This window comes from Coregonus clupeaformis, chromosome 9 (assembly GCF_020615455.1).
Source record: "Coregonus clupeaformis isolate EN_2021a chromosome 9, ASM2061545v1, whole genome shotgun sequence".
In the NCBI taxonomy this organism is placed as follows: domain Eukaryota; kingdom Metazoa; phylum Chordata; class Actinopteri; order Salmoniformes; family Salmonidae; genus Coregonus; species Coregonus clupeaformis.
The window spans coordinates 12,904,400-12,918,623 of record NC_059200.1 but is presented as its reverse complement, the minus strand read 5'-3'; the positions used below and the strand labels follow the sequence as shown (position 1 = coordinate 12,918,623).

The 14,224-nt window shown below is 44.0% G+C and overlaps 1 protein-coding gene across 5 annotated transcripts in view; it reads left to right on the top strand.

Annotated features, from left to right (window-relative positions):
* Positions 1-7,812: 7,812 nt before the first annotated feature.
* Positions 7,813-14,224, top strand: part of LOC121573345 (ephrin type-A receptor 5) — a 189,368-nt gene continuing 182,956 nt past the window's right edge. For 2 of the 5 annotated variants that reach the window (XM_045222491.1, XM_041885246.2), the window contains exon 1: positions 7,814-8,213. In XM_045222491.1, coding sequence (XP_045078426.1) covers positions 8,102-8,213 — 112 coding nt within the window. In that variant the 5' untranslated portion in view covers positions 7,814-8,101. Of the gene's footprint in view, positions 8,214-14,224 lie in introns of all 5 variants that reach the window. The other 3 variants (XM_045222490.1, XM_045222489.1, XM_041885243.2) reach the window with 2 other exon arrangements.

The window sequence follows — 14,224 nt, the reverse complement described above, 5'->3', positions numbered from 1 at the left end:
CAAACTGCATCCATCTAATCAAACACTGGCTGGCTAACCTGTCAAACTGCATCCATCTAATCAAACACTGGCTGGCTAACCTGTCAAACTGCATCCATCTAATCAAACACTGGCTGGCTAACCTGTCAAACTGCATCCATCTAATCAAACACTGGCTGGCTAACCTGTCAAACTGCATCCATCTAATCAAACACTGGCTGGCTAACCTGTCAAACTGCATCCATCTAATCAAACACTGGCTGGCTAACCTGTCAAACTGCATCCATCTAATCAAACACTGGGGGACACATTGAGCACTGATAAAAAATGTAAACAATACTCAATAAAGTTTAGGAAATAATCCAATCTAACGTATTCCCGTCTTTGCTTCTAGACAGTTCAGGAGAGGGAGAGAAAGAGATACTGTCACTAGGTGTGTAGTGTGGGTCTGTGTAGTGTGGGTCTGTGTAGGTGTGTAGTGTGGGTCTGTGTAGTGTGTAGTGTGGGTCTGTGTAGTGTGGGTCTGTGTAGGTGTGTAGTGTGGGTCTGTGTAGGTGTGTAGTGTGGGTCTGTGTAGGTGTGTAGTGTGGATCTCTGTAGGTGTGTAGTGTGGGTCTGTGTAGTGTGGGTCTGTGTAGGTGTGTAGTGTGGGTCTGTGTAGGTGTGTAGTGTGGGTATGTGTAGGTGTGTAGTGTGGGTCTGTGTAGTGTGTAGTGTGGGTCTGTGTAGTGTGGGTCTGTGTAGGTGTGTAGTGTGGGTCTGTGTAGTGTGTAGTGTGGGTCTGTGTAGTGTGGGTCTGTGTAGGTGTGTAGTGTGGGTCTGTGTAGGTGTGTAGTGTGGGTCTGTGTAGGTGTGTAGTGTGGGTCTGTGTAGGTGTGTAGTGTGGGTCTGTGTAGGTGTGTAGTGTGGGTCTGTGTAGTGTGTAGTGTGGGTCTGTGTAGTGTGTAGTGTGGGTGTGTTGTGTGGGTCTGTGTAGGTGTGTAGTGTGGGTCTGTGTAGTGTGGGTCTGTGTAGTGTGTAGTGTGGGTCTGTGTAGGTGTGTAGTGTGGGTCTGTGTAGGTGTGTAGTGTGGGTCTGTGTAGGTGTGTAGTGTGGGTCTGTGTAGTGTGTAGTGTTGGTCAGTGTAGTGTGTAGTGTGGGTGTGTAGTGTGGGTCTGTGTAGGTGTGTAGTGTGGGTCTGTGTAGTGTGTAGTGTGGGTGTGTAGTGTGGGTCTGTGTAGGTGTGTAGTGTGGGTCTGTGTAGGTGTGTAGTATGGGTCTGTGTAGGTGTGTAGTGTGGGTCTGTGTAGTGTGTAGTGTGGGTGTGTAGTGTGGGTCTGTGTAGGTGTGTAGTGTGGGTCTGTGTAGTGTGTAGTGTGGGTGTGTAGTGTGGGTGTGTGTAGGTGTGTAGTGTGGGTCTGTGTAGGTGTGTAGTGTGGGTCTGTGTAGGTGTGTAGTGTGGGTCTGTGTAGTGTGTAGTGTGGGTGTTTAGTGTGGGTCTGTGTAAGAGTGTAGTGTGGGTCTGTGTAGTGTGGGTCTGTGTAGGTGTGTAGTGTGGGTATGTGTAGTGTGGGTCTGTGTAGTGTGGGTCTGTGTAGTGTGTAGTGTGGGTCTGTGTAGTTTGGGTCTGTGTAGTGTGGGTCTGTGTAGTGTGTAGTGTGGGTGTGTAGTGTGGGTCTGTGTAGGTGTGTAGTGTGGGTCTGTGTAGTGTGTAGTGTGGGTCTGTGTAGTTTGTAGTGTGGGTCTGTGTAGTGTGGGTCTGTGTAGTGTGGGTCTTTGTAGTGTGTAGTGTGGGTCTGTGTAGTGTGGGTCTGTGTAGTGTGGGTCTGTGTAGTGTGTAGTGTGGGTGTGTAGTGTGGGTCTGTGTAGGTGTGTAGTGTGGGTCTGTGTAGTGTGTAGTGTGGGTCTCTGTAGTGTGGGTCTGTGTAGGTGTGTAGTGTGGGTCTGTGTAGGTGTGTAGTGTGGGTTTGTGTAGTGTGGGTCTGTGTAGTGTGTAGTGTGGGTCTGTGTAGTGTGTGGTGTTGGTCTGTGTAGTGTGGGTCTGTGTAGGTGTGTAGTGTGGGTCTGTGTAGTGTGTAGTGTGGGTCTGTGTAGTGTGGGTCTGTGTAGGTGTGTAGTGTGGGTCTGTGTAGTGTGTAGTGTGGGTCTTTGTAGTGTGGGTCTGTGTAGGTGTGTAGTGTGGGTCTGTGTAGTGTGGTGTGTGTAGGTGTGTAGTGTGGGTCTGTGTAGTGTGGGTCTGTGTAGGTGTGTAGTGTGGATCTGTGTAGTGTGTAGTGTGGGTCTGTGTAGTGTGGGTCTGTGTAGTGTGTAGTGTGGGTCTGTGTAGTGTGGGTCTGTGTAGGTGTGTAGTGTGGGTCTGTGTAGTGTGTAGTGTGGGTCTGTGTAGTGTGGGTCTGTGTAGGTGTGTAGTGTGGGTCTGTGTAGTGTGGGTGTGTGTAGGTGTGTAGTGTGGGTCTGTGTAGTGTGGGTCTGTGTAGGTGTGTAGTGTGGATCTGTGTAGTGTGTAGTGTGGGTCTGTGTAGTGTGGGTCTGTGTAGTGTGTAGTGTGGGTCTGTGTAGTGTGGGTCTGTGTAGGTGTGTAGTGTGGGTGTGTGTAGTGTGTAGTGTGGGTCTGTGTAGTGTGGGTGTGTGTAGGTGTGTAGTGTGGGTCTGTGTAGGTGTGTAGTGTGGGTCTGTAGTGTGGGTCTGTGTAGTGTGTAGTGTGGGTCTGTAGTGTGGGTCTGTAGTGTGGGTCTCTAGTATGGGTCTGTGTAGTGTGGGTCTGTGTAGTCTGGGTCTGTAGTGTGGGTCTGTAGTGTGGGTGTGTAGTGTTGGTCTGTAGTGTGGGTCTGTAGTGTGGGTGTGTAGTGTGGGTCTGTAGTGTGGGTTTGTGTAGTATGGGTCTGTAGTGTGGGTCTGTAGTGTGGGTGTGTAGTGTTGGTCTGTAGTCTGGGTCTGTAGTGTGGGTCTGTAGTGTGGGTGTGTAGTGTGGGTCTGTAGTGTGGGTCTGTGTAGTGTGGGTGTGTAGTGTGGGTGTTAGATGTTGACATTCTAACCCAGTGTGTGGTAGAGACCATATGCTTCCTGCACTGTTTACCAGGTCTGACTAAACTTCATAGCGTCATGCTGCAGAAAACAAAGTGCTTATGGAGCATCTTATAGTCCTGGTTCATTACCGTCAGGTTTTATCCAGGACATCCAGGGTTAAGTATCTGTAATTAACTCTTATGGTGCTCAGAGAGTCAAGACAATCTAGCCTGGTGATTAAACCATTGTTAGAGCAAAACGTTCAATCTGGATTAGTTCGATCGAATCTCTGAAAGTTTTAAGATAGTTGTCCTCCAGAAACACATAGAACACTGAATATGACGGAACTTCTAGCCCAGCAGGGATTCCAGAACAGAACACGCAGTGCATAAACAACTAATGGGAGGGAGAATGCACCCAGCCCAGCCCACGGTTAGTTTAGCTGGCCCAGTCTGACTGCCCCCTGTTCTCCTGGCCCTGTCAGCCTCAACCTCTCTGGGTAGGAAGAGATGGATCCTTCTGGGTGGTGTGGTCCTTCTTTAGGGGGTGCTTAAGGAGCATTTTCTCCTATCACAGCCATTAAACTCTGTAACTGTAAAGTCATCATTGGCCTCATGGTGAAATCCCTGAGCGGTTTCCTTCCTCTCCGGTAACTGTGTCAGTGGCGATTTTTAGCATGTAAATCTTGGTGGGGCAAAAAATAAAACATGTTTTAGATGCATGCCAGCAAAGCCACAACACAACACTAAACAATACATTAATTGCACTGTAACGGTGACAAACGGTGCCCAGAAACTGTTAGGGCCTCCATAAAGCTGTCCCAACAGCAGTCTATTCAGCACCATGGAGTGAATCCTTACCACTGCTACACTTGGCTTTCAGCGGAGCCTTGTCTGGCAGCGAAACAGTTCATTCAGCCTCATTTACTGCCTTAAAAAAAAAAACATAGCTGATATGGCTGACTTGCTTAAACAAATGTGGTTTCTACTGACAATTGAGATGTCCAAACTATGGCATAAGGGGACGACGAGCGGATACGAGGCAATACGTAATTTCCATTAAGACATTAATGAGTGATCTAGGACGGACGTAGTCAATATAACTATTTGTTCAGCACTTTTTAAATGTACAGCGACAGAATTCAGAACATGGGCCGTTCTTACAGTGTTCACCCTGTACACCAAGTCAGAACCGTAGGATAAATAAAGGGGGCATATAAGCAGACAATGAAAGCTCTTACAATATTCAATGATTACATTTCTCTAAAATGGGTTGTAGGCTACATGTGCACCACCAAGTCAGAACAGTAGGCAACATTATGAGGGGAAAAGTGACCAAATTATTAGGGTGAGACACATGGGCTACTAACAGCTTACTACACAACATACACTTAGTATTACTTTCTTAGCTACAGTATACATATCTCCCTGGCATATTACATCATTTATGCAGCAGCATACAATACATTTTTGGACTCACCTTGTTATGCTGTGCTCACTTGAACAGGAATGTGGCGCGGCAGTCCTTCGTGGGCAAATTCTGTCATCAAACTTTATCATCAAAGTCTGGCATTCTCTGGATTTATTTTGCTTTCAAGCCAACTGGGAACTCTGAAAAAAGCAAGGTTAAATCATGATGATGTCAATGATCTTCAGGTAGGAACTCTAGAAAGAGGGCAGAGTTTCCGACTTCCAATTCCAAGTTGGATGACTGTTCAAAACGTATTTTCCCAGTCGGAGTTCATTTTTTTCAGAGTTCCAAGTTGTCTTGAACTCACTGAAGTCAGATTTCCCAGTTCCGAGTTTCCAGTTGTTTTGAGCGCGGCAGAAGTCATGCTGGATTGACATCATGGCCAATGTTGAATGTTTATTCTTTTAAGCTTGGAAAAGAGACCCTTAAACCCAGACTTGGACCACACAGCCACTCCACTAAATAGCAGGCTAGTGATTGCTTTGCAATGCTTGCAGTTAGCCACTGATTCCTTCCAAACCACTCATTGTTGAATTTGCGATTTCCAACTTGTTGTTTAATGTTTATGTCCAATGGCCGATGAGCACCGATACGTTTTATCTATAATTTCTCTTCATTATTTCTCTTCATATGACAAGGATTAAAAAGGATTTGCCAGTAGATTGTCGACTTGATTCATGATGATGACTGCTAGCTTGCTAGCTAAGATTTTGAAAGTTTGATGTTGACATGATCAGTCAAATCAAAGCTACTGTAAATACAACGTGATTTGACGTCATTCTATCTGTTGCCAATGACCTTGAGCCTTCTTGGATGGGCACTTCTAATGTAACTCTATGGCAGCACCCAAGGGGCTTGAATTTCCGAGCTCTACCCTTAGAGTTTGTGGTGACGTAGTGTCCCCATGAGTGACAGAACATTGAGCCAATCACGGCGCAACTAGAGAACATTACCAACCGCTACGCTCTATATTCTTGGTAAAATAGCCCTTACACAGCCTGGAGGTGTGTTGGGTCATTGTCCTGTTGAAAAACAAATGATAGTCCCACTAAGCCCAAACCAGATGGGATGGCGTATCGCTGCAGAATGCTGTGGTAGTCATGCTGGTTAAGTGTGCCTTGAATTCTAAATAAATCAAAGACAGTGTCACCAGCAAAGCACCCCCACACCATAACACCTCCTCATCCATGCTTTATGGTGGGAAATACAAATGCAGAGATCAACCGTTCACCCACACCGCATCTCACAAAGACACGGCGGTTGGAATCAGAAATCTCAAATTTGGACTCCAGACCAAAGGACAAATTTCCACCGGTCTAATGTCCATTGCTCGTGTTTCTTGGCCCAAGCAGTTCTCTTCTTCTTATTGGTGTCCTTTAGTAGTGGTTTCTTTGCAGCAATTTGACCATGAAGGCCTGATTCACGCAGTCCCCTCTGAACAGTTGATGTTGAGATGTGTCTGTGACTTGAACTCTGTGAAGCATTTATTTGGGCTGCAATTTCTGAGGCTGGTAACTCTAATGAACTTGTCCTCTGCAGCAGAGGTATCTCTGGGTCTTCCATTCCTGTGGTGGTCCTCATGAGAGCCAGTTTCATCATAGCGCTTGATGGTTTTTGCGACTGCACTTGAAGAAACTTTCAAAGTTCTTGAAATGTTACGTATTGACTGACCTTCATGTCTTAAAGTATTGATGGACTGTTGTTTCTCTTAGCTTATTTGAGCTGTTCTTGCCATAATATGGACTTGGTCTTTTACCAAATAGGGCTATCTTCTGTATATTCCCCTAACTTGTCACAAAACAAAAAATGCATTAAGAAGGATATATAAAATATAGATAAAATATATTTTGATTTGTTTAACACTTTTTTGGTTACTACACGTTTCCATATGTTTTATTTCATAGTTTTGATGTCTTCACTAATTATTCTACAATGTAGAAAATAGTAAAAATAAAGAAAAACCCTGGAATGAGTAGGTGTGTCCAAACTTTTGACTGGTAGTGTATACTGTATATATATATATATATATATTAGCTAAACGGGTGGGGCTCAAAACAGGTGGGACTCTGCCCTGAATGACAGGTCGCCACATGCACACACACACAGAGGATCCTGGCTCACTGGTGAGAGGAGAGGAACAGATTAGAGGAGTATGGGAGGTGTCAGGCAGACCAAGGAGCAGAACAGAAATACCACTATCACAAAATCACACTAGAGATTAAAGAGACAGAGACAGAGAGAGAGAGAGAGAGAGAGAGAGAGAGAGAGAGAGAGACAGAGACAGAGACAGAGACAGAGAGAGAGAGAGAGAGAGAGAGAGAGAGAGAGAGAGAGAGAGAGAGAGGGAGAGACAGAGAGAGAGAGAGAGAGAGAGAGAGAGAGAGAGAGAGAGAGAGAGAGAGGGGAGAGAGAGAGAGAGAGAGACAGAGAGAGAGAGAGAGAGAGAGAGAGAGAGAGAGAGAGAGAGAGAGAGAGAGAGAGAGAGAGAGAGAGAGAGTGAGAGAGAGTGGGTGGGTGGGTGGTTGCATTCTCTGTTTAACATCAAAAGGCACATTTTTCATCAACATATTTATTGCCTAGGATGTTTAAAATCCTCTGACATGCAATTATGAATCATATCAAACAATAAATTAAGAGTGTCCTTGTTATCTATTTTGATACCAACACTGTCAACACACAGACGCTCTGTTATCAGACCCTGAGAGTCTGAAGGTCAGTTTACCACTGAATATAAATATTGTTGCATCATTATATGACACAAGATTTTTGTAATGATTGACAATTCAACAAACAGTAATATTGTCCTAATTTTACACGTGAAATAAAAAACTCCAACGTGCATGTCTGTGGATGAACCAGAATCAAAGGAGACGTTGTATATAGGCAATTATTTTTTAAACCCAAGTTTAAAAATGTCAAAAATCGTTCAGTATTTTCCCAGAAGTGGATTTTGGCGCATGCGCACTTGCTCAAAAACAATACAGACTTTCCAGACAATACCTTTTTTGGTTGCATGTAACTTTTTATTTAAACCTTTTGTTGGTACATACTGGCTGGAACGGCACGAATGATGATAGTTGCTCAGCGAAACTCCATTATTTGGTAAGTACCAAATGAACGTATTTTGACATTATTAAGCTTAAAAAGCTGTTGAATGGCAGGTTGAATGGCTGCTTCCTGGGTTTAAAGGATAATTGCCATATTCAACCTCTCCGTTAAACCCGTATTCTAGTTCAGTCTATGGTGTGTTGTGCGCGATATTGGGGGTCATTCGTGTACTGTTTGACAGAGGATAACGGGCTGTAGTGCTCTTTGTGTGTGTGTGTGTGTGTGTGTCTGTATTAGTGTGGAGTGGAGAGCTTCTATGCCCATTGGAGTCTCCCTCTGCTCTGAACTTCACTCCGCCCACACGTGCTTCAGGCTGGCGGCGCTGCGCAGCTCTCCTCTCTGCCTCTCATCTGCCTCTCCAAATTCAGCGCTCCACTTCTCCTCTCTCTAGCGGTGTGCCTGCCTACAGACGGACCTACCCACAGCATAATACGCTTTTATCTTTCAATAGACGGACAAATAAGGACGCAGATGTCTCCGCTATCCACTTTAGGAGCGTTTCCGTACTAAACTGAATTACCCGTACATTCATCACGCCTTCGTTTTGTCACCATTTTAAATGAAAAAAATGACACTGGCGTGGAATAGTGGTGGACTGTTTTACTTGAAAGTGTGGACGTGCTTTTTCAGCCTCGCGGTGCTCAGGACTCTCTCTATACCGGCTAATGAAGGTACGTGGACATAGTTAATAAATGTATTTACAATGTGTTAATCACCTCTGATTACCTTGCCATTAAGGCAATCATAACCTTTAAACAAGGCTGATGCCCTACACTGATAAAGATGCCAGTTGGCATAAGAGCATTGATTGCGAGACGCGCAACGCAATTGACGGAGTCCGCTTTTTACTCGTTATGGACGTTCTACACATTTTGTGTAGATTAAACATCTATCTAACATTTTGCGTTTAAATGGTTCGTATATATGCTTGGTCTCAGTGCTATTGATACATAGAGTGAGTCTCTCAGGCATTGTTACAGAACCAAGCGACCATTTAATTCTGGATCAATACCAGCGTGACAACTTCTTGACACCGTGTCAGCTGTTATATATCCCAAATGGATATTGTATTTAGTCAAGCTTTACCGGGCTGTACACATAAAATAGGCTAGCCTAAGTGCTGTGAAAGTTCAGCTATTTTCCCCATGTGTTTCCAACCGTCTTGTTGGTTGACCGGCAGACTGTGCGTGAACAGCATTTTAAATATCCTGTGATAAATTATGCCATTACCACCTAACATACATTATCATGTCATTATCCTACCAGACAGACATGAGGTCAGATCGACTAGTTATGACATTGTCCGGTTGTGAAGTGCCCCTCATTTAGGCTATGAATTCAATACAGCCAAGATCGACATTTGGTAGAAAAAAAAATAGAAAAAAAAATCCATATAGATTTGGGACATTTGGTAATGGAAAGGGTTTCAAAATGTTCTGTCTGTGACAGGAACCATGGTATTTGAACTCCTTAATTGTACAAATATGAATGCAAATGTAGTAAAAAGTCATCAATGTCCCTTGTAGACATAAAATATATGAACCCTCCTCTCTCTACCACACATGCAGACACTATTTGTGATAAATGATATTCAAAATACAGTCTCAGGAGATTCTCTTTTAAATGTAGTTATAGTTTTTTGACCTCTAAAGTTTCTGTTAATTTCTTGACATACTGTTCATTATATTTCTTGACATACTGTTCATTATATTTCTTGACATTCTGTTCATTATATTTCTTGACATACTCTCTATTATATTTCTTGACATACTCTCTATTATATTTCTTGACATACTGTCTATTATATTTCTTGACATACTGTCTATTATATTTCTTGACATACTGTCTATTATATTTCTTGACATACTGTTCATTATATTTCTTGACATTCTGTTTATTATATTTATTAACATACTGTATTATATTTCTTGACATACTGTCTATTATATTTCTTGACATACTGTTCATTATATTTCTTTCTTGTTGAAAAGTCAAAGCTCTCCCACCAATTATTATGTAAATCTAGAAAATGACAGTAATATTGGTGACAGTTAAAAAGAGCACAGTAGAATAGCATTGATAATGCTAGTGTTGAGCACAGTAGAATAGCATTGATAATGCTTGTGTTTGTGCCAGTCTAAAACCAGAGAGCCAGTAGAATAGCATTGATAATGCTAGTGTTTGTGCCAGTCTAAAACCAAAGAGCACAGTAGAATAGCATTGATAATGCTAGTGTTGAGCACAGTAGAATAGCATTGATAATGCTTGTGTTTGTGCCAGTCTAAAACCAGAGAGCCAGTAGAATAGCATTGATAATGCTAGTGTTTGTGCCAGTCTAAAACCAAAGAGCCAGTAGAATAGCATTGATAATGCTAGTGTTTGTGCCAGTCTAAAACCAGAGAGCCAGTAGAATAGCATTGATAATGCTTGTGTTTGTGCCAGTCTAAAACCAGAGAGCCAGTAGAATAGCATTGATAATGCTTGTGTTTGTGCCAGTCTAAAACCAGAGAGCCAGTAGAATAGCATTGATAATGCTTGTGTTTGTGCCAGTCTAAAACCAGAGAGCCAGTAGAATAGCATTGATAATGCTTGTGTTTGTGCCAGTCTAAAACCAGAGAGCCAGTAGAATAGCATTGATAATGCTAGTGTTGAGCACAGTAGAATAGCATTGATAATGCTAGTGTTTGTGCCAGTCTAAAACCAGAGAGCCATATTGAGACCTGGTTGTGTGTGCTGCAGTTGAATAGCCCCGGCTGATGATGAGCCTAATGGTCTGATTCAGAGGCTGTGTGTCCCAAATGGCACAATGTACCCTACATAGTGCACTAGGGCCCATATCGTTCTGGTCAAAAGAAGGGCACTTCTGGGACATAACCTCTAATACAGATAGGATTGACGTCAACACAATAGAGGCACGGTGATCTAATGAAGTAGCGCCATAACGCTGCTCATTTCACACATCTAAAAATATCTATTTTGGGATTAAAATCCTTCTTTTGTTCACATACACACACACACTGTGTATGGATAAAGAGTTGTCCATTTAAAATAATTATTATGAATTAATTTGCTTCTATTGGACTCAGAGAAGGATTTACTGATAAAACATTTGTCCTTTCTGCTGAATGTAATGTAGACGGAACGCTACTGCCTTCTTACATCCTTCAATCAATCAATCAAATGTATTTATAAAGCACTTTTATTATCTCACTGTTTTGGCACCTGGCTTAGTGTAGCTTGTCAGCTGCTGAATTCACAAGTCAATCAATCAATTAATCCAATGTATTTATAAAGCCCTTTTTATATCAGCAGATGTCACAAAGTGTTTATACAGAAACCCAGCCTAAAACCCCAAACAGCAGCAATGCAGATGGAGAAGCACGGTGGCTAGGAAAAACTCCCTAGAAAGGCAGGAACCTAGGAAGAAACCTGGAGAGGAACCAGGCTCTGAGGGGTGGCCAGTCCTCTTCTGGCTGTACTGGGTAGAGAGGAACCAGGCTCTGAGGGGTGGCCAGTCCTCATCTGGCTGTACTGGGTAGAGAGGAACCAGGCTCTGAGGGGTGGCCAGTCCTCTACTGGCTGTACTGGGTAGAGAGGAACCAGGCTCTGAGGGGTGGCCAGTCCTCTTCTGGCTGTACTGGGTAGAGAGGAACCAGGCTCTGAGGGGTGGCCAGTCCTCATCTGGCTGTACTGGGTAGAGAAGAACCAGGCTCTGAGGGGTGGCCAGTCCTCATCTGGCTGTACTGGGTAGAGAGGAACCAGGCTCTGAGGGGTGGCCAGTCCTCTTCTGGCTGTACTGGGTAGAGAGGAACCAGGCTCTGAGGGGTGGCCAGTCCTCTTCTGGCTGTACTGGGTAGAGAGGAACCAGGCTCTGAGGGGTGGCCAGTCCTCATCTGGCTGTACTGGGTAGAGAGGAACCAGGCTCTGAGGGGTGGCCAGTCCTCTACTGGCTGTACTGGGTAGAGAGGAACCAGGCTCTGAGGGGTGGCCAGTCCTCTTCTGGCTGTACTGGGTAGAGAGGAACCAGGCTCTGAGGGGTGGCCAGTCCTCATCTGGCTGTACTGGGTAGAGAAGAACCAGGCTCTGAGGGGTGGCCAGTCCTCATCTGGCTGTACTGGGTAGAGAGGAACCAGGCTCTGAGGGGTGGCCAGTCCTCTTCTGGCTGTACTGGGTAGAGAGGAACCAGGCTCTGAGGGGTGGCCAGTCCTCTTCTGGCTGTACTGGGTAGAGAGGAACCAGGCTCTGAGGGGTGGCCAGTCCTCTTCTGTCTGTGCCAGGTGGAGATTATAACAGTACATGGCCATTAAGGCCAGATTTTTCTCCAAGATGTTCAAACGTTCATAGATGACCAGCAGGGTAAAATAATAATCACAGTGGTTGTAGAGGTTGCAACAGGTCAGTAAATCAGGAGTAAATGTCACTTGGCTTTTCATAGCCAGGCATTTATAGGTTGAAATAGCCAGTGCGGTAGAGAGAGAGAGTTGAAAACAGCAGGTCTGGGACAAGGTAGCACGTCTGGTGAACAGGTCGGGGTTCCCTAGCCGCAGGCAGAAGAGTGGAAACTGGAGCAGCAGCACGACCAGGTGGACTGGGGACAGCCAGGAGTCATCAGGCCAGGTAGTCCTGAGGCAGGGTCCTAGGTCTCAGGTCCTCTGGGAGGAGAGGGGGAGAGAGACAGCCAGGAGTCATCAGGCCAGGTAGTCCTGAGGCAGGGTCCTAGGTCTCAGGTCCTCCGGGAGGAGAGGGGGAGAGAGAGAGAGATTAGAGGGAGCATACTTAAATCTACACAGGACACCGGACACATCCTTGAATCCACTCTGGGAATAAGACACATCCTTGAATCCACTCTGGGAATAAGACACATCCTTGTATCCACTCTGGGAATAAGACACATCCTTGTATCCACTCTGGGAATAAGACACATCCTTGTATCCACTCTGGGGAATAAGACACATCCTTGTATCCACTCTGGGAATAAGACACATCCTTGTATCCACTCTGGGAATAAGTCATTCAATGGTGATAACCACCATTAATAATTTGTAATATATCTTAATTCTCTAACTATGAGAATAATCCACACTTAGTTTCACAATGTGGAAAGGATTGTCCTTTCATCGACTGACTCCTTAGATCCTCTCTTGGAGAAAGACATAACCTCCCTGTTATCATCGACTTCACTACAATGAAGTAATTTTTCCCCTAATTAGGGTATATTCTATCTGGAGTAGACAGTGTCTGTTAGCCTGCCCACCAATCAGCTGGAACAAACCAAGACCTACTTTAAAAAACTTAAAATAGACAGATTGTTATGCTAGGAATTATGACTTTTCATTGGTGAACGAATGATGACTTTTCATTGGTGAAGGAATATTGCCTTTCCATTGGTGAAGGAATTGGGTTGTTGGGCCCTTTAATAAATGGGGCATTATTATTCGGCAGCATTTTGCAAAGGCCACACCTACAATATTTGTTTACTGCTGTTATACTGTTCAGTAGGTCTGTCTATACTGTTCAGTTACCAGTAGGTCTGTCTATACTGGTCAGTTACCAGTAGGTCTGTCTATACTGGTCAGTTACCAGTAGGTCTGTCTATACTGTTCAGTTTCCAGTAGGTCTGTCTATACTGTTCAGTAGGTCTGTCTATACTGTTCAGTTTCATGTAGGTCTGTCTATACTGTTCAGTTACCAGTAGGTCTGTCTATACTGGTCAGTTACCAGTAGGTCTGTCTATACTGTTCAGTTTCCAGTAGGTCTGTCTATACTTTTCAGTTTCCAGTAGGTCTGTCTATACTTTTCAGTTTCATGTAGGTCTGTCTATACTGTTCCGTTTCATGTAGGTCTGTCTATACTGTTCAGTTTCATGTAGGTCTGTCTATACTGGTCAGTTACCAGTAGGTCTTTCTATACTGTTCAGTTTCCAGTAGGTCTGTCTATACTGTTCAGTTTCATGTAGGTCTGTCTATACTGTTCAGTTACCAGTAGGTCTGTCTATACTGTTCAGTTTCATGTAGGTCTGTCTATACTGTTCAGTTACCAGTAGGTCTTTCTATACTGTTCAGTTTCCAGTAGGTCTGTCTATACTGTTCAGTTTCATGTAGGTCTGTCTATACTGTTCAGTTTCATGTAGGTCTGTCTATACTGTTCAGTTACCAGTAGGTCTGTATATACTGTTCAGTAGGTCTGTCTATACTGTTCAGTTACCAGTAGGTCTGTCTATAATGTTCAGTAGGTCTGTCTATACTGTTCAGTTACCAGTAGGTCTGTCTATACTGTTCAGTTACCAGTAGGTCTGTATATACTGTTCAGTTACCAGTAGGTCTGTCTATACTGTTCAGTTACCAGTAGGTCTGTATATACTGTTCAGTTACCAGTAGGTCTGTCTATACTGTTCCGTTTCCAGTAGGTCTGTCTATACTGTTCAGTTACCAGTAGGTCTGTATATACTGTTCAGTTACCAGTAGGTCTGTCTATACTGTTCAGTTTCCAGTAGGTCTGTCTATACTGTTCAGTTACCAGTACATTTTACATTTTACATTTTAGTCATTTAGCAGACGCTCTTATCCAGAGCGACTTACAGTTAGTGAATACATATTTTTTTAATACTGGCCCCCCGTGGGAAACGAACCCACAACCCTGGCGTTGCAAACACCATGCTCTACCAACTGAGCTACATCCCTGC